This window comes from Meles meles, chromosome 20 (genome assembly GCF_922984935.1).
Source record: "Meles meles chromosome 20, mMelMel3.1 paternal haplotype, whole genome shotgun sequence".
Classification (NCBI taxonomy): Eukaryota; Metazoa; Chordata; class Mammalia; order Carnivora; family Mustelidae; genus Meles; species Meles meles.
The window spans coordinates 6,414,562-6,433,380 of record NC_060085.1 but is presented as its reverse complement, the minus strand read 5'-3'; the positions used below and the strand labels follow the sequence as shown (position 1 = coordinate 6,433,380).

General features: G+C 39.9%; 1 protein-coding gene across 1 annotated transcript; it reads right to left on the bottom strand.

Moving 5' to 3' along the window:
* Window positions 1-15,112: 15,112 nt before the first annotated feature.
* LOC123932833 (olfactory receptor 7G2-like) lies at window positions 15,113-16,078 on the bottom strand. The gene has a single exon (XM_045991476.1). It carries the CDS (start codon window positions 16,076-16,078, stop codon window positions 15,113-15,115), a length of 966 nt encoding a protein of 321 aa, XP_045847432.1.
* Window positions 16,079-18,819: the final 2,741 nt, after the last annotated feature.

Genomic DNA, 18,819 nt, shown 5'->3' with positions numbered 1-18,819 from the left:
TTATTTCGCTCAGCATAATCTCTTCCAGTCCCATCCATGTTGCTACAAAAGTTGGGTATTCATCCTTTCTGATGGAGGCATAATACTCCATCGTGTATATGGACCACATCTTCCTTATCCATTCGTTTGTTGAAGGGCATCTTGGTTCTTTCCACAGTTTGGCGACCGTGGCCATTGCTGCAATAAACATTGGGGTACAGATGGCCCTTCTTTTCACTACATCTGTATCTTTGGGAACACCCAACTTTTGTATCAACATGGATGAGACTGGAGGAGATTACGCTGAGTGAAATAAGTCAAGCAGAGAAAGTCAACTATCATGCGGTTTCACTTACTTGTGGAACATAAGGAAAAACATGGAGGACATTAGGAGAAAGAAAGGAAAAGTGAATTGGGGTAAATCAGAGGGGGAGACGAACCATTAGAGCCTGTGGACTCCAAGAAACAAACTGAGGATTTTAGAGGATTTTGGAGGGATGGGTGAGCAAAAAAAAGAGAGAGAAAATCCTGACATGAATTGGATCATATTATTTTTTCTTTTAAAAAAATTTTTATTTAAATTCCAGTTAGTTAAATACAGTGTAATATTAGTTTCAGGTGTACAATATCGTGATTAACACTCACGTACAACACCCAGTGCTCATCACAAAATTGAATATTATTTATCTTTTTGAGCAAACCTGGGTTGCTCAGTAGGTTAAGCATCTGCCTTGCACTCAAGGCATCAAGGCCCAGCATCCATCTTCCTGCTTTTTGGGGAGACTGCTTCTCCTTCTCCATCTGCCCCTCCCCACTGCTCACTCTCTCTCTCTCTCTTACTCTCCTCTCTCTCTCTCTCAAATAAATAAATAATATTTTAAAATCTTTTCCTTTGCCTTTTACCTCTCTGTTGGTCTCTCTCCTTTCCTCAGCCTCTTTTGTTTTTGTCCTCCTCTTTCTTACACTACTCAATTACCCCACTTTTATTTACTCATTCTTCACATTGTGCTAAATCATAGGAATAAGATAGGAAAAACTTAAGTTTTTTTTTCTTTCAGAATTCTGCAGCTTCCACTTAGCATGCAGGAAACTCAAAACCAAGGAATATTAACTCAGGGTTTCAGAGCAGAGTTTCTCAAACTGTGCTTTGTATCAGAATCCACTGGAAGGTTTGTTAAAACTCACATTGCTGCTCCCTGCCCCAACTCTGAATATGAGACTCGGGTTTAGACATCAAGCTGACAATTTGCGTTTCTAATAAATTCCCAGTGTTTCTTCTCTGAGTGTGAGTTTTACTTTGTGGGCACCAATTTTAGAGTGTAGACGATTGTGGGCATGGAAAATCAGCTTGACGACAGGTTGAAGCCAACACAGCATAACTATGGGAAGAATGGTAGCCTGGCTTATCCACACTCTGCAGAGTGAGCCAGCTGGGAATTCAAATCCATGTCTCAGTTAAGTCTCTTTATATTCTTTTTTTTTCCTTCCTTCCTTCCTGGAAATAACACTCTGCTTTTATTAACTCATTCTTAATTACAAGATAGACTCTTATCATCACCATGTAGCAATAACTTTCAAGAACTCCAGATTAGCTCTTCATTTTCAATGGGTCATCACAATCTGCCTATTAAATATCCCATTTCTATTTCAGTGTCTGGTCTTTGGAGTCTGTGACAAAAGCCTTGCTATAATTGTTGTTATTAATGGTAATAGCAGATGTTATACAAAAATATATAATGATTATTTTATATATATTTTTAAGATTTTATTTATTTGTCAGAGAGAGATAGAGCACAGGCAGACAGAGTGGCAGAGGGAGAAGCAGGCTCCCTGTGGAGCAAGGAGCCCGATGTGGGACTCGATCCTAGGATGCTGGGATTATGACCTAAGCCGAAGGCAGCCGCTTAACCAACTGAACCACCCAGGCATCCCTATAATGATTATTTTAAACTGCACACACTATCTCAAACACAGCATCTGTTGTCAGACATGGTCTTCAGTAGCCTTCTCATGCTAACTAATTTTATTCACTCACTGCCCTATGAGTCAAGTATTTCTACCATCCTCCTGTTTACTCCTGAATGCAATTTAAAGAAAAAGGTCAAGGGGCAACAGGGTGGCTCAGTTGGTTAACTGTCTGCCTTTGACTCAGGTTTTGATCCCAGGGTCCTGGGGTCGAGCCCCAAAACAAGCTCCCTGCTCAGTGGGGAATCTGCTTCTCTCTCTGCCTCTCCCCTTGCTCATGCACTCTCTCTCTCAAATAAATAAATAAAATCTTTTCTAAAATGAAAGAAAAGAGAGAGATCAAGTGAAGTGAAATTATGGATACAAAATATTGACACTCCAGTGAGATGTGGTGCAGGGACTTGAACTCAGGCTTCCAGACTTGGAGCTGAACTCAGAACACCATGTGATGCAGTCTCTGTCTAGTGCAGATTTAGGTGTCATGACGGGTTGATCAGACTTCATCACTTGCCTATTGAAAGTTTACACCTGCATTAGACTTCAAGTGTTTCCCCTGCTTGAACTTCATCTAATCTCTGACCACATAGATACTATGTGGCAAGTGATAGCTTCAAAACACTCCACACTCGGAACCAGAGATCAAGATTATAATATGGTACTTTAAGTTGTTATGGGTATTTTTCAATGAGATTCACTTTTCTCCTAACATTAGAATATTAAAACATTCGCTTAAGGTGATTCATAACACATCTGTGTTTTTCCCCCATACTGAAGAATTTGAGGAAGGAGGAATTGCTTGGTGTCTTAAAGGAAAGGAAAAAAAAAGGCAGAAATTTGTTAGTGTGTTAATAGCAAAATTCTGGGAAGAGAAAGATAAAATCTATGGATACTAATGTCTGGGCTGCTTGACAGGAGTGTTGGTGTATTGGTAAGAAGAGGAAGAAGATTGTGAAGTTAGCTTTAAGAGGGAAAACGGAAACTGAGAAATATATACGTGGATACCTCAAATGTCTTGCTAGTTAGGCTTAAAGATATTAATCCATAAAAATGGGAGCTTAGTGCCTGCGGAATGTGAAGCACTTTTTATTTAGGATGATTGTGACAATTAGTTGAGAAATTGAGACCTTATTTTTAGGAATGCCTACCTCTTGCACCCAGGGACCCACAGACCCACCCACAGCAACATATGAAATAAATACATGCATACTTTTTGTTTGACCAACAATCACATTTTTCATACATTTTCAAGATATTATTTATTTATTAAAAAGAGAGAAAGAGAGAGAGAAGAGAGCAGGGGGAGGAGCAGAGGGAGAGGGACAAGCAGACTCCATGCTGAGAGTTGAAACTGAAGTGGGGCTTGATCTCACCATCCTGAGATCATGACCTGAGCCAAAATCAAGAGTCAGACTTTCAATAGACTGAGCCACCCAGGTGCTTTTTTTCTTTTCCAGGGTAGCTTAATGAGATCAGTCCCTTCTTTCATTTCCCTCTTTTTATGTGGATTAAGGAAATAATTCCTTCTACTCAGTTTAATGCATTTTCTATTGCTTAAAAAAAAATAACGGTTCTGTCCCTGTTGTATAACAGATAATTTTAAGGAAAGAAATGTTGAAAATCAGTCCTAGAAATTCAGATTCTCCTCTTTCTATGTGTTTAGGCCCCTATCAAAGTCTGGGTCAGGCAGCCTTGGCCACTCATTTCCAAAGGAATCTTTAGTTTATGTATCAGGAAGAACTCAAGGGTACCTCTGTTTCCAGTGAGCTCCTGAGAGTACTGTTATGGATGATCACCCAAAATGGCAAAACATGGCTATGTCCTGGGTGATCCAATGGATCTACCCAATATTCTTAGGAACCAGGGTTTTAGAAAAAGTCTCTTCTGTGAACAACTCATTAAGATTAACTAATGTTCAGAACTGAATGGCCCGAGGTAATCTCTATTTCACCAGTGAGGAACTATGAGCCCTTAGCATGGAGTCATGAAAACAAGCAACCAGTAGCGTGAATCAACATTTCAATTTGGGCGCATAGGAGTTTGATTCTGTCTCCAGCACTTGCTTTGTAAAGAAGGACGTTTTCTTTTCAACTGTGCAAGAAGCCTAAGTCTCATTTGGATAGTGAGAACCATTATAAAAGCTTAGGGAAATGTTGCAAGAATGAGTGATGAGTAGATAATCACCAAACACAGTGTTTGATATATGAGACACTCTTAATATTTCCTATTGTGATTTGTTTCTTCCATGGACACAAGGGTACCACCTGGCATGGTTCAGTATAAAAGGGAAGTGATAGGATGGACAAAGTGTAGGAAGAGAGGAGAAACAAAGAATATCTTTGGCATGACAACCATAAATTTCAAGGAAAATGGATGTGCTGAATCTCTTTGTAGGATTATTACTTACGTAGGGAAACAGATATGAACAATCTGGATGAGCATCAGTAGTTAATGCTCATTTCTCATGGCCATATGATAAAATGTATAGCAACTAAAATGAATAAGTTAGGCCCAGACATATCAATACAAATACTAAAACTCCAAAGAGAAGGTAATTTTCCTAACAAGACCTATATCATAATACAGTTTAAGTGTCTTAAATTAATACTGATCTTAAACCTTTAATTTCTTATTATAAAGCATTTCAAGCATACAAAAAGTACAGAGAAAACAAAGTCACGAGTATTTACCACTAAGGATTACTAAATTAAAATATATTCTCATATTTGCAGTAAATATTTTCAGAATTAAATTAATACATATTTTCCCATATCCTTAATAACTTTTTCATACCCAGGGTACCACCATACTGAACGTGGCACTCATGATTCCCTTGTGGTTTTAAATATTTGAATAAAAATGCATAAACTTCTGTTTTGCATTTTAAACTTGACATATTGCAAATTTTGCATGTGGTTTTTTAAAGTAATACATTTAAGTTCTTGGTACATGTTTCTCTGGTTCATTACTTCAAATATCTTACTTTATTTTCAATGTCTTATTATAACACAACTTATTTATCCTTTCTCCAACTGAGGCATTTTATAGTTGCCTTTGATAAACACACACAAACACATGCAATGTGTAAACAATTTAAAGAACATGTGGAGAACAACCATATTCAAGACTGTAGTTGCCTCTGTGAATGGAGGGGAACATAAAGGAATGCTCTATCAATTCATGTTATTTTGTTACTTTCAAAAACATTTTAATTTTAATTCCAGTATAGTTAACACACTGTGTTATATTAGATTCAAATGTCCTGTATAGTGATTCAACAATCCTGTACATTACACAGTGCTCATCATGATAAGTGTACTCTTAATTCCCTGCACCTGTTTCACCCATGCCCAGCCCAACTCTCCTCTGATAACTACCAGTTTGTTCCATGTTATTTTGTTATTTAAGAAATGAACTCTGTGTGGGAAATAGTATGGAGGTTCCTTAAAAAGTTAAAATGGAGCTACCTTATGATCCAGCAATTGTATTACTGGGTATTTACCCAAAGAATACAAAAACATAAAATCAAAGGGATACATGTACCCCTATATTTATAGCAGCATTATCTACAGTTGCCAAGACACACACACACACACACACACACACACACACACACACACACACACGAGAATATTATTCAGCCATCAAAAAAGATGAAATCTTGCCATTTGCAATTACATGGAGCTAGGGCATATAATGCTAAGTGAAATAAATAAGAGAAAGACAAATGCCATATGATTTCATTCACATGTGGAATTTAAGAAACAAAACAAAGATGCAAAGGGGGAAAATGAGAGAGAGTAGATATGGAGAGAGAAATCAAGAAACAGACTCTTAATTACAGAGAACAAACTGATGGTTACTGGATGGGAGGTGGTTATGGGATGGGTTAAACAGGTGATGGGGATTAAGGAGTGCATTTGTTGTGATGAGCACCAGGTTTGGTATGGAAGTGTTGAATCGCTGTATTGTACACCTGAAACTAATATACGCTGTATGTTAACTAACTGGAATTAAAATAAAACATAAAAAAGAACCAAAACCTCTGATGGCAAATATAAAATTTACAAATTCCAGAAGCATGAGTACCTGCTTATTTTTTCTATTATTTCATGCTCTTTTGCCTTTTAAATATTTCCTAGATTACTAAAAGGAAACAGCATGGAGTATAGTTTTGGTACCTGCCTCATTCTCCACCTCCTCTGTCTCGAACACTCATAACCAGGAAACAGTGTGAAAAGCAAAGAACTCTTTTAGAAAGGAGTATCATGTGCCAAGAGTGGAAAGGAAAGTAGGGACTGGCCACATACCTCTTCCTTTTGCCAAAGAAATGAAAGAAAATACAGAGAAATCTAGAATATTCTTCAAAGTTGAGCCAAAGTCGATTGTTCTTGAGAACAGAAAAAGTCCTAGAACTTTAGGATCAGAGTAAGAGATGAGGAGAATGAGAGTTGGCCAAGCATTGGTGCAAAGCATTGGAAGCAAACAGGTGGAGGAGAAGATTGATGGATCCTTAGGCAGGCACCCCACAGGTCACCTAACTCTGCCCATCTTCTGCATGTTCTCACCAAACAGTTACTGCATGGATCACTAAACAAGGAACTGTCCTTATTGCAGAACATAAAGTAGGGGACTTCGGATTACCTGGGTGTCAACAATTAGGAATGACATTCAGTTCTTCCCTGGATGTGAAGAAGAAAAATGGTAGCTCTGTTCTCAGTGAGCAGAGAAAGATACTGGAGCCCTGGGCTCCTGTGTAGAGATGCTGGACCCTGGGATGAGACCCAGGTGGCCTGCAAATGACCTGGGTATGCCTGTTGAGTGGGATGATCACACGCATACTATTTGCAGTCTCTTTGTCTTTTGGGGGTTCAATATCCAAAGCTCCTCATTAGCCAAACTCTTACTCTCATGTGATCACAGGGCAGTGCTAATCCTGGGGGAGTGAGGATCAGATGAGGAACTTTGCTGTGTCTGATTCTCTCACCCTGACTGGTCAAACATATGTTATCTTCTTCCTCCTCAATTCTTGGCTCCCATCCATTTCAAGTCACCTACACAACCAACCACATCTTCCTCTGTTATTAGATTCTAGACTTTGTTAAAGGTATATTTATTAATTTTTAAAATTTATTTAATTTCTTTTCAGTGTAACAGAATTCATTGTTTATGCACCACACCCAGTGCTCCATGCAATACGTGCCCTCCATAATACCCACCACCAGGTTCACCCAACCTCCCATCCCCCGCCCCTTCAAAGCCCTCAGATTGTTTTTCAGAGTCCATAGTCTCTCATGGCTCATCTCCTCCTCCAATTTCCCTCAACTCCCTTCTCCTTTCCATCTCCCCATGTCTTCCATGTTATTCCTTATGCTCCACAAATAAGTGAAACCATATGATAATTGACTCTATCTGCTTGAGTTATTTCACTCAGCATAATCTCTTCCAGTCCCATCCATGTTGCTACAAAAGTTGGGTATTCATCCTTTCTGATGGAGGCATAATACTCCATTGTGTATATGGACCACATCTTCCTTATCCATTCGTCCGTGGAAGGGCATCTTGGTTCTTTCCACAGTTTGGCGACTGTGGCATTGCTTCGATGAACATTTGGGTACAGATGGCCCTTCTTTTCACTACATCTGTATCTTTGGGGTAAATACCCAGTAGTGCAATTGCAGGGTCATAGGGAAGCTCTATTTTTAATTTCTTGAGGAATCTCCACACTGTTCTCCAAAGTGGCTGCACTAACTTGCATTCCCACCAGCAGTGTAAGAGGGTTCCCCTTTCTCCACATCCTCTCCAATACACGTTGTTTCCTGTCTTGTTAATTTTGGCCATTCTAACTGGTGTGAGGTGATATCTCAGTGTGGTTTTAATTTGAATCTCCCTGATGGCTAGTGATGATGAACATAGGCAACCCACGGAATGGGAGAAGATATTTGCAAATGACAGCACAGACAAAAGACTGATACCCCGGATCTGTAAAGAACTTCTCAAACTCAACACACACAGAACAGATAATCATGTCAAAAAATGGGCAGAAGACATGAACAGACACTTCTCCAATGAGGACATACAAATGGCTATCAGACACATGAAAAAATGTTCATCATCACTAGCCATCAGGGAGATTCAAATTAAAGGTATATTTAAATTCAAGTCTGTTATAATTAAAATCTCAAGAAGACTGATAATACATTTGAGCTAAAAAATACGGTTTCTTTTCATGGGTAGATAAGTATTACCTGGACTAATACATGTGATAATGTAGGAAATGTACCCTAAAAATGCAAACACTGAGGGCTAATGTTATGTGTGACTCACTGAATGTTGAGACTTCTTGTGCATATTATACTTAGCAGTTGATAATATTTTCTGAATAGTCAAGTGTAGCAGACAGTCATACAATTTTATAAGGAAATTTCACTTTCAACTTTTCCCAATTCAATATTAATGGCTTCAGTATACTTTTTAAAACATTAAGGACCATGGGTTAAAATTACGGGTCTTGGTTATCAATATTGTTGCAGTAAATTATGAATTATCAGAGTATGTGATAGCATATGACTCTGAGGATGTAATCATAAGATTTGGGGTCCATTTGTTGTAACAACAAATTTTTTATTTGATTTTATCTTACTTTTTTCCAAGTTTTGTTTAAATTCTATGTAGTTAACATATAGTATACTAACTGTTTCTGGTGTAGGATTTATGATTCATCACTTACAAAGAACACCTAGTGCTTATCATAGCATGTGCCCTCCTTTATATCCATCACCCAATTAGCCCATCCCTCTGCCCACCTCACCTTCAACAACCCTCAGTTTATTCTCTATAGTCTCTTATGGTCTGTCTGCCTCCCTCTCTCCTTTTACCTTTTTTTTCCCCTTCCCTTCCTCTATGTTCATCTGTTTTGTTTCTTAAAGTCCACATATGAGTGAAATCATGTGGTACTGGTCTTTCTCTGAGTTACTTATTTCAGTTAGCATAATACCCTCTAGTTCCATCCACATTGTTGCAAATGACAAGATTTTATATTTTTTGATGGCTAAGTAATATTCTATTGTTTATATATACCATATATTCTTTATCCACTCATCAGTCAGTAGATACTTGGGCTGTTTCTATACTTTGGCTATTGTTGATAATTCTGATGTAAACATCGGGGTGCATGTGTCCCTTCAAAACAGTGTTTTTATGTCCTTTAGGTAAATATCTAGTAGTGCAATTCCTGGGTCATAAGGTAGTTCTACTTTTAACTTTTTGAGGAACCTCCATGCTATTTTTCAGAGTTGCTGCACCAGTTTGCATTCCCAACACTGTAAGAGGATTCCCTTTTCTCTGCATCCTTGCCAACATCTGTTGTTTCCTATGTGGTTAATTTTAGCCATTCTGATGGGTGTGAGGTGGTATCTCATTGCGGTTTTTATTTGTTTTTCTCTGAAGATGAGTGATGCTAAGCATCTTTTCATGTGTCTGTTAGTCATCTGGGTATCTTCTTTGGCAAAATGCCTATTTGTATCTTCTGCCCATTTCTGGACTTGATTATTTGTGTTTTGGGTGTTGACTTTGATAAGTTCTTTACAGATTTTGGATGCTAGCCCTTTATCCCATATGTCATTTGTGAATATCTTCTCCCATTATGTAGGTTGCCTTTTAGTTTTGTCTGTTGTTTCCTGCACTGTGCAGAAGCTTTTTATCTTGGTAGAATCCCAACCGTTCATGTTTGCTTTTGTTTTCCTTGCCTCTGGAGACTTGTCTAGGCAGAAGTTGCTATGACCAAGGTCAAAGAGGTTGCTGCCTCTGTTCTCTAGGATTTTAAAGATTTTCTGTCTCACATTTAGGCCTTTAAACCATTTTGAATATATGTTTGTGTGTGGTGTAGGAGAGTGGTCCAGTTTCATTCTTTTGCATGTGTCTGTCCAGCTTTCCCAGGAGCATTTGTTGAATACTGTCCTTTTCCCACTGGATATTCTTTCCTGCTTTATCAAAGATTAGTTGAACATGCAGTTTTGGGTCTATTTCTGGGTTGTCTGTTCTGTCCATTGATCTATGTGTCTGTTTTTGTAGCAGTACCATACTGTCTTGATGACTATAACTTTATAATACAACTTGAAGTCTGGAATTGTGAAGCCTTCAGCTTTGCTTTTCTTTTTCAAGATTTCATTGGCTATTCAGGGTTTTGTGGTTCCACACCAATTTTAGGATTGTTTGTTCTATCTCTGTGAAAAACAGAGGGGTTGCATTAAATGTATATTGCTTTGGGTAGTACAAACATTTTAACAATATTTGGTCTTCCAATCCATGAGCATGGAATGTTTTTCCATTTCTTTGTGTCTTCAGTTTCTTTCGTAAGTGTTCTGTGGTTTTCAGAATATAGATCTTTTACCCATTGGGTTAAATTTATTCCTATTTCTTTATCCATGTATCTATTGATGAACACTTAGGTTGTCTCTGTGTCTTGGCTGTTGTAGATATGTTGCAGTGAAGATGGTGGTACACTGGGACGCCTGGGTGGCTCCGTCTGTTAAGCAGCTGCCTACAGCCCAGGTCATGATCCCTGTGTCCTGGCATTGAGTCCCACATTGGGCTCCTTGCTCAGTGGGGAGCCTGCTTCTCCTTTTACCCCTGCCTGCTGCTCTGCCTGCCTGTGCGCTCTCTCTCTCTGACAAGTAAATAAAATCTTAAAAAAAAAAAAAGATGGTGGTACACCATCTTGAAGATAGTAATTTCATTTCCTTCAGTTATATTCCCAGAAGTGGGGTTGAGGGATCAGATGGTAGTTCTGTTTTTATACTTTTGAGGTAACTTCCTTGTGTTTTCCATAATGACTGCACCAATTTACATTCCCACCAACAGTATGCCAAATTTACCTTTCCTCCACATCCTTGCCAATGCTTGTTTTCTCTTGTCTTTTTGATGATTCTAATAGGTGTGAGGTAATATCTCATTGCGTTTTGATTTGCACTTCATGATGCTTATTGATGTGGAACATCTTTCTGTGAACCTGTTGGCCATCTGTATGTTTTCTTTAGAAAATGTCTGTTCAGGAATGCTGGAGTGGCTTAATTGGTTAAATATCTGCCTTCAGCCCAGGTCATGAACCCAGTGTTGTAAGATGAAGTCTGGCATTGGGGGTGGGGGGGCTTGCTCAGCAGGGAAACTGCTTCCCCTTCTGCCTGCTGCTCCCCCTGCTTGTGCTCTCTCTCTCTCTCTGACAAATAAATAACTGAAATCTTAAAAAAAAAAGAACTGGGTGGTGGGTATTAAGGGGGGCACATGTTGGCATGAGCACTGGATGTTATGTGCAACTAATGAATTGTTGAACATTACAACAAAAACTTATGATGTACTATATGTTGGCTAACTGAACATAAGATAAATAAGTAAATACTCAGTTTCTCTGCTCATTTTTATTTTTTTAAAAGATTTTATTTATTTATTTGACAGAGAGAGATCACAAGTAGAGAGAGAGAGAGGGAAGCAGGCTGCCTGCTGAGCAGAGAGCCCGATGCGGGACTCGATCCCAGGACCCCGAGATCATGACCTGAGCCAAAGACAGCGGCTTAACCCACTGAGCCACCCAGGCGCCCCATCTCTGCCCATTTTTAAATTAGTTTATTTATTTATGTTTTTGCTGTTGAGTTATATGAGTTTATCACATATTTTGGATATTATCAGATACATGATTTATAATTATTATAATTATTATAATTATTTTATTCCATAGGTATGCTTTCCTTGCTGCTTGCTTTGCTGTACAGAAGCATTTTCTTTGATGTAGACACACTTTAATTTGTGCAATTGGGGCTTGTGTTTTTGGTGTCTTGTTGCCAAGATCAATGTCAAAGAGTTTTCCCTCTGTTTTCTTCCAGGAGTTGTATGGTTTTCAGGTGCTATGTTTAAGTCATTAATCTACTTGGAATTAATTTTGTGAGTGGTGTAACATACAGGGTTCAATTTCATTCTTACGCATAGGGATATATAGTTTTTAATTATTTATTTATTATTTTTTAACATCTTAATTTAATTTTATTTTTTTCATGTTCCAAGATTCATTGTTTATGCACCAAACCCAGTGCTCCATGCAATATGTGCCCTCCTTAATACCCACCACCAGGCTCACCCATCCCCCCACCTCCCTCCCCTCTATAACCCTCTTTGTTTCTCAGAATCTGCAGTCTCTCATCTTTCATCTCCCTCTCCAATTTACCCCAATTCACTTTTCCTTTCCTTCTCCTAATGTCTGCCATGTTATTCCTTATGCTCCACAAGTAAGTGAAACCCTATGATAATTGACTTTCTCTGCTTGACTTATTTCACTCAGCATAATCTTTTCCAGTCCCGTCCATGTTGATACAAAAGTTGTGTATTCATCCTTTCTGATGGAGATGTAATAGTCCATTGTGTATATGTACCACATCATTTGTAGTCTATTATATATATATAAGAGAGAGAGACCAGGGGGAGGGGCAGAAGAAGAGGGAGAGAGAGAAACTCAAGCAGATTACCTGGCAAGCTTGGAGCCTAACATGGGGCTTGATGCCATGACCCTCAGATCATGACTTGAGCTGAATCCAAGAGTTAGACACTCAACTGACTGAGCCACCCAGGCACCCCTGTAGTTTTTCCTACACCATTTACTAAAAAGAGTGTCTTTTCTCCTTTGCGTGTCCTTGGCTGCTTTGTCAAATACAAGCTGATTGTATATGTGAGGGTTTATTCCGGGCTCTCTCTCCTGTTTCATTGGTCTGAATTGTGTGCTTTAATATTAGTACCACACAGTTTTTTAAAAAGATTTTATTTATTTATTTGACAGACAGAGATCACAAGTAGGCTGAGCACCAGGCAGAGAGTGGGGGAAGCAGGCTCCCTGCTGAGCAGAGAGCCTGATATGGGGCTCAATCTCAGGACCCTGAGATCATGACCTGAGCCGAAGTCAGATGCTTAACCCACTGAGCCACCCAGGTGCCCCCACAATTTTAATTACTATAACTTTGTAGTGTGATGTGAAATCAGGACACGTGATAGCTCCATCAGAAGTGTCCAGAAGTTGTTTCAGGCTTCCAGAGGAGCCCAGTCACATCACAGATATAGGCTAATTAGAGCCCAACCCTTGGGAAACAATTGGGAAAGTATGCAGTTAAACACTTTGCAGGGAGAAAATGGGAACCTTTTATTTCTACCTCCTCTTTCTGTGCTGAGCCTGAGGGGGAGGGTGGGATAACCATGAGAAGTGCTCATGTAGTCCTGTAAAAACTGTCTCTTGGTTTTCTGTGGTATCTGGGGACTTGGAAACACCAAGCCACATTGCCCTCACAGCTAGAAGATTTGGGAGCCAGTCCCTCAGGTTTGCCATACAAGTTGGGGCCCTATGTATATGGTCTTAAACTTTCACTCTTCAGGGAGATGCTGAGTTAGGGATTCTCTCCTGGTTGTAAGGTGCTGTCCCAGGGGTGGGATCGATGGTGTGAGCATATCTCAGCTTTTCCTACCTATTTAGAGGTCAGTATTTTCTCAGTCCTCTGATATGTAGGGGAACCAACCAGTTTCTGGATTTCTCTCAGAGGGAATTGATCTCTGTGTACCTGTATGGTGAGTGTGTTCCCGGGAGGAGGGGTATCAGGAACCTCCTCTTCTGTCATGTGGCTGGTGTTGGTGAGAATTCATTAAGTTTAAACATTTAACCAGACCAATATTAGGTCAAATTTATTTAATATGTAGTATTGGGCAATGTAAAGGAGTGTTTAAAAAAAAGACACATTAGGATCCTATAAAAATGACAGTTTATAGGACAAAAAAGATCAGATACTGGAAATCAAATACTGGTGGCATCGATCTAATATCTGTCTCCATGGCCACATTGCCTCCTCCTCTTCTCTGGGTCTCCTTCACTTCTGCCAGTTTTATAAGGAAACATAAGATTTCTATTTAGGGCTCACCCATGTAACCCAGTGTAAGTGCATCCTTTGCAAAGACTGCTTTTCCAAGTAAGTTCTGATACCATTCATCCTTTTATCATATGAGGTACTAATCACAAATTAGGATGATTAGGATGTGGGCATATCATATTGGGCCCCCATTTCACCTCCTACAGATGTGCTTTGATCGACTCCATCAAGAGGCCTATTCTCATCTGACACTGGGAAGGACAGTTTCTTGTCTCTGGCATCATGTTCAAGCATGACGTCTATATTTTCTGCCACCACCTTGTGACTGGAAGAGAACGAGTCCTAGGACAAAGCCACCAAATGTAGAAACAGAGTGAAGCCTATTCCCCTGTTTCACATTCCCTGTCTCTGAAGTCCTAGTAATGACAAACAACTGTTTCCTGTTCGATCATATTAGGGATAGGTATTGTTCTCTTCTTAGAACTAAAGGCTTCCTCACTGATGAACCCGAAATAACTCACAAATTTCAAAATGAGATGATATCATTATACCAATCTTACAGATAATGAAACTGAGTATAGTGGATGGATGCAATGTTACCTCAAGGGAATACAGTTTACCAGTGACTAGTCTCCATAATTTCTAAATCAGGGTGTGAAAGGTGAACTCTCTTGCCTCACTGTAGGCCTGACTTTGGGTTTTGACATGATCTGATCACAGGATCAGGTGGAAGCCAGTCTCTATATAAGATCACTGTCATGCTTCTATCCTTTTTTGAGCTATCCATCTTATACAACTTTCCTTCTGAGAGTCATCATATAAACATTATAAACTTTGACCTCTGCCTCAGATTCTACCTCTATGGAGCTGATAAAAACCTTGATGTGAGAATTGAAATAATTTGTCAAACATAAAAAAGTTGAATAAAAGTAAAAGGTTCTAACACTAAGTTAAAATACACCTCGTGTTAGAAGCATTTGGTGACAGAAGTAGTAGGCATTCTGGTTCCCCTGTGATTTGTATAACTTTGATTTATTCTTTTTTAAAGATTTCTTTTTTTTTTTTGACAGATAGAGATTACAAGTAGGCAGAGAGGCAGGCAGAGAGAGAGAGAGGAGTAAGCAGGCTCCCAGCCAAGCAGAGAGCCCGATGCAGGGCTCGATCCCAGGACCCTGGGATCATGACCCGAGCCGAAGGCAGAGGCTTTAACCCGCTGAGCCACCCAGGCGCCCCACTTTGATTTATTCTTAAAACCCAGCCGAAGGTACATGACACAATCACGGAAAAGAAGGTATCCTTCTGACCAGTTTCTTCAAGGCACCCTGCATGTCACTGTTTCTCAGACTGTAAATAAAGGGGTTCATCATTTGAGGAATCACGATGTACATCACTGAAGCCATGGTATTTCTCCTGGAAGAGCCACTAACTGTGGAACTAACGTACACTCCAACAGCCGTCGCATAGAACAAGGACACAACTGACAGGTGAGACCCACAGGTGGAGAAAGCTTTATACTTTCCACTATCTGATGGCATTCTCAAAACAGAGGAGAAAATTTGAGCGTAAGAGAAAATGATTCCAGAGAGTGGAACACCCCCAAGTAAGCAAGCCAAAACATACACCAAGATATTATTGATGAAAGTATCAGAACAGGCAAGCTTGACAACTTGAGCAAGCTCGCAGAAGAAGTGGGGGATGTTCAGGTCCTTACAGAAGGATAGCCGTAGCACCATCAGGCTGTGGAGCAGGGCATTGGCAATGCTAATGAGCAGGGAGAGCACCATCAGCAGACCACAGAGTTGGGCATTCATGATAACGGTGTACCTCAAGGGATGGCAGATGGCCACATAGCGGTCATAGGCCATTGCTGCAAGGAGAAAATTTTCCAAACCAACAAAAATGAAGACAAAGCAGGCCTGAGTGATGCAGCCTGTGTAACTGATGCTCTGAATCTGTGCTTGGATGTTCACCAGCATCTTTGGGATGATGGTTATGCTTAAGCAGATGTCAGTAAAGGACAGGTTGGAGAGAAAGAAGTACATAGGGGTGTGGAGGTGGGAGTCAGAGATGACAGCCAGGATGACGAGCAGATTTCCCAGGATGGTGACCAGGTACGTGAACAGGAACAGATTGAAGAGGAGGGGCTGCAGTTCTGGGTCATCTGTCAGTCCTAGGAGAAAGAATTCTGAAAATACTGTCTGGTTTCTGGGTTCCATGTTGTTGATGACTCTGATGGAAAACATGGAGTGAAAATTAAAAAAAAAAAAAAAGGAAGAGTCCCCAGATGAACCCCAGAAATTTCACTTGGGAATTGTTAGAAATACAAATTCTGGTATCAGTCCAGATTGCTAATTTGATATATGCCCAGGTTTGAGACCAGTTCTTTTAGAAAAATGAAGGAAAACCCCTCCACTATTGAGGATCCATGTGAATATTCCACCTTTCCCTCTGCTAATTTTCCCCTCTGACATCATTTTGCACTCTTCTTCCCCTTTTCCCCATATGGCTTTTTTTTTTTCTTTAAATCACCAGCTTTGTCAGAAATATTTCCTGCCTTCAAACAAATAGAAAGACAGGAATGATGTTATCCTATCTATCCTATAGAGTCTGCTATTGAATCCTTGACATGCTCAGAATCATCTGAAAGGTGTGTCAAATTGCTGATGAGTTAAATCATAGTATTACTCCATTCACCCATGGGGACACTTAGGGGAGGTGACACTTATGTCATGGATGTGAGGTACACAGTGTGTGGCAAAGACTAGGTCTGAGTTCAGGTCATCTGACTGCTAAGTTGACCGTCTTTTTTTTTTTTAATGTGTTTAAGTTTTTACTGAAATTCTAGTCAGTTAACATACAGTGCAATATTAATTTCAGGTAACAGTACAGTGATTCAGGGGTGCCTGGGTGGCTCAGTGGGTTAAAGCCTCTGCCTTCAGCTTGGTTCATGATCTCAGGGCCCTGGGATCGAGCTCCGCATCGGGCTCTCTGCTCAGGGGTGAGCCTGCTTCCTCCTCTCTCCCTCTCTGCCTACTTGTGATCTCTGTCTGTCAAATAAACAAATAAAATCTTAAAAACAAAACAAAACAACAAAACAGTGCAGTGATTCAGTACCTCCACACAATACTAGGTGATCAATACAAGTGCCTTCCTTGATCCCCATCGTCTAACCAATCCCTCCACCCCCTCCCCTCTGATAACCATCCATTTGTTCTCCACAGTTAAGAGTCTGTTTTTTGGTTTGCCTCCCTCTTTTCTTTGTCCCCTATACTCATTTGTTTAGTTTCTTAAATTCCACATATGGAATGACTCGATGGACTTGACCAATCATTGTTAATGCTTCTGGATGATATGACATTACTATTCCTAAATCATTTCATATTTCATACTTCCTTTAGAATGTTAATATTTTCATCTTGAGAAATGCCATAAATCTTTTTTATTTGTTTATTTATTTATTTATCTATTTATTTATTTTCAGCGTAACAGTATTCACTGTTTTTGCACCACACCCAGTGCTCCATGCAATAGAAGCCCTCCCTATTACCCACCACCTGGTTCCCCAACCTCCCACCCCCCCCGCCCCTTCAAACCCCTCAGGTTGTTTTTCAGAGTCCATAGTCTCTCATGGTTCATCTCCCCTTCCACTTTCTGTCAACTCCCTTCTCCTCTCCATCTCCCCATGCCCTCCATGTTATTTGTTATGCTCCACAAATAAGTGAAACCATATATTTGACTCTCTTTGCTTGACTTACTTCACTAAGCATAATCTCCTCCAGTCCCGTCCATGTTGCTACAAAAGTTGGGTATTCATCCTTTCTGATGGAGGCATAATACTCCATCGTGTATATGGACCACATCTTCCTTATCCATTCGTCCGTTGAAGGGCATCTTGGTTCTTTCCACAGTTTGGCGACCGTGGCCATTGCTGCTATAAACATTAGGGTACAGATGGCCCTTCTTTTCACTACATCTGTATCTTTGGGGTAAGTACCCAGCAGTGCAATTGCAGGGTCATAGGGAAGCTCTATTTTTAATTTTTTGAGGAATCTCCACACTGTTCTTCAAAGTGGATGCACCAACTTGCATTCCCACCAACAGTGTAAGAGGGTTCCCCTTTCTCCATATCCTCTCCAACACACATTTCCTGTCTTGCTAATTTTGGCCATTCTAACTAGAGTAAGGTGATATCTCAATGTGGTTTTAATTAGAATCTCCCTGATGGAGAAATGCCATAAATCTTTCCCTCACCTGCAAGGCATGTTCACCTCTACCCATGTAGAACAGCAGTGTAGGAAAAAAATGCAGCCTATTGTGGCATCCATTCAAGTATATGCTCTACACCTGAGTATAGATTGAAAAATGTTGCTTATAGAGACTCCTGGATGGCTCAGTCAGTTAAGCATTTGCCTTCAACTCAGGTCATGATCTCAGGATCCTGGGATTGAGTCCCATATTGGCCTCCCTTCTCTGTGGGGAGTCTGCTTTCCTTCTGCTTGTGCTCTCTCTCTCTCTCTCTGGCAGATAAATAAACAAATAAAATCTTAAAAAAAGAAAGAAAGAAAGGAAAAGTGAACTGGGAGAAATTGGAGGGGGAGAGAAAGCATGAGAGACTGTGGACTCTGAGAAACAAATGAAGGGTTTTGGAGGGGAGAGGGTGAGGGTTACATGAGCCTGGTGGTGGATATTAAGGAGGGCATGTATTGCATGGAGCACTGGGTGTGGTACACAAACAATGATGCTTGGAACGCTGAAAAAAATAAAATAAATTAAGATGTTAAAAAAAAAGAAAAATGTTGCTTATTGACTTGAAAGTCACAAGACCCCTCCTTGGAAATGCTACTCATCTGTTAGTGGTTCATTCTAATAAAAACTAGGCAACTATGTCAGTGATGTTCTCTGTCCTTAGCAGACTTTTCCACCAAAGGTGATAGGGGGCATATCATTTTTAAAAAGAGAACTTCTCCAAGGAATACATACAAAT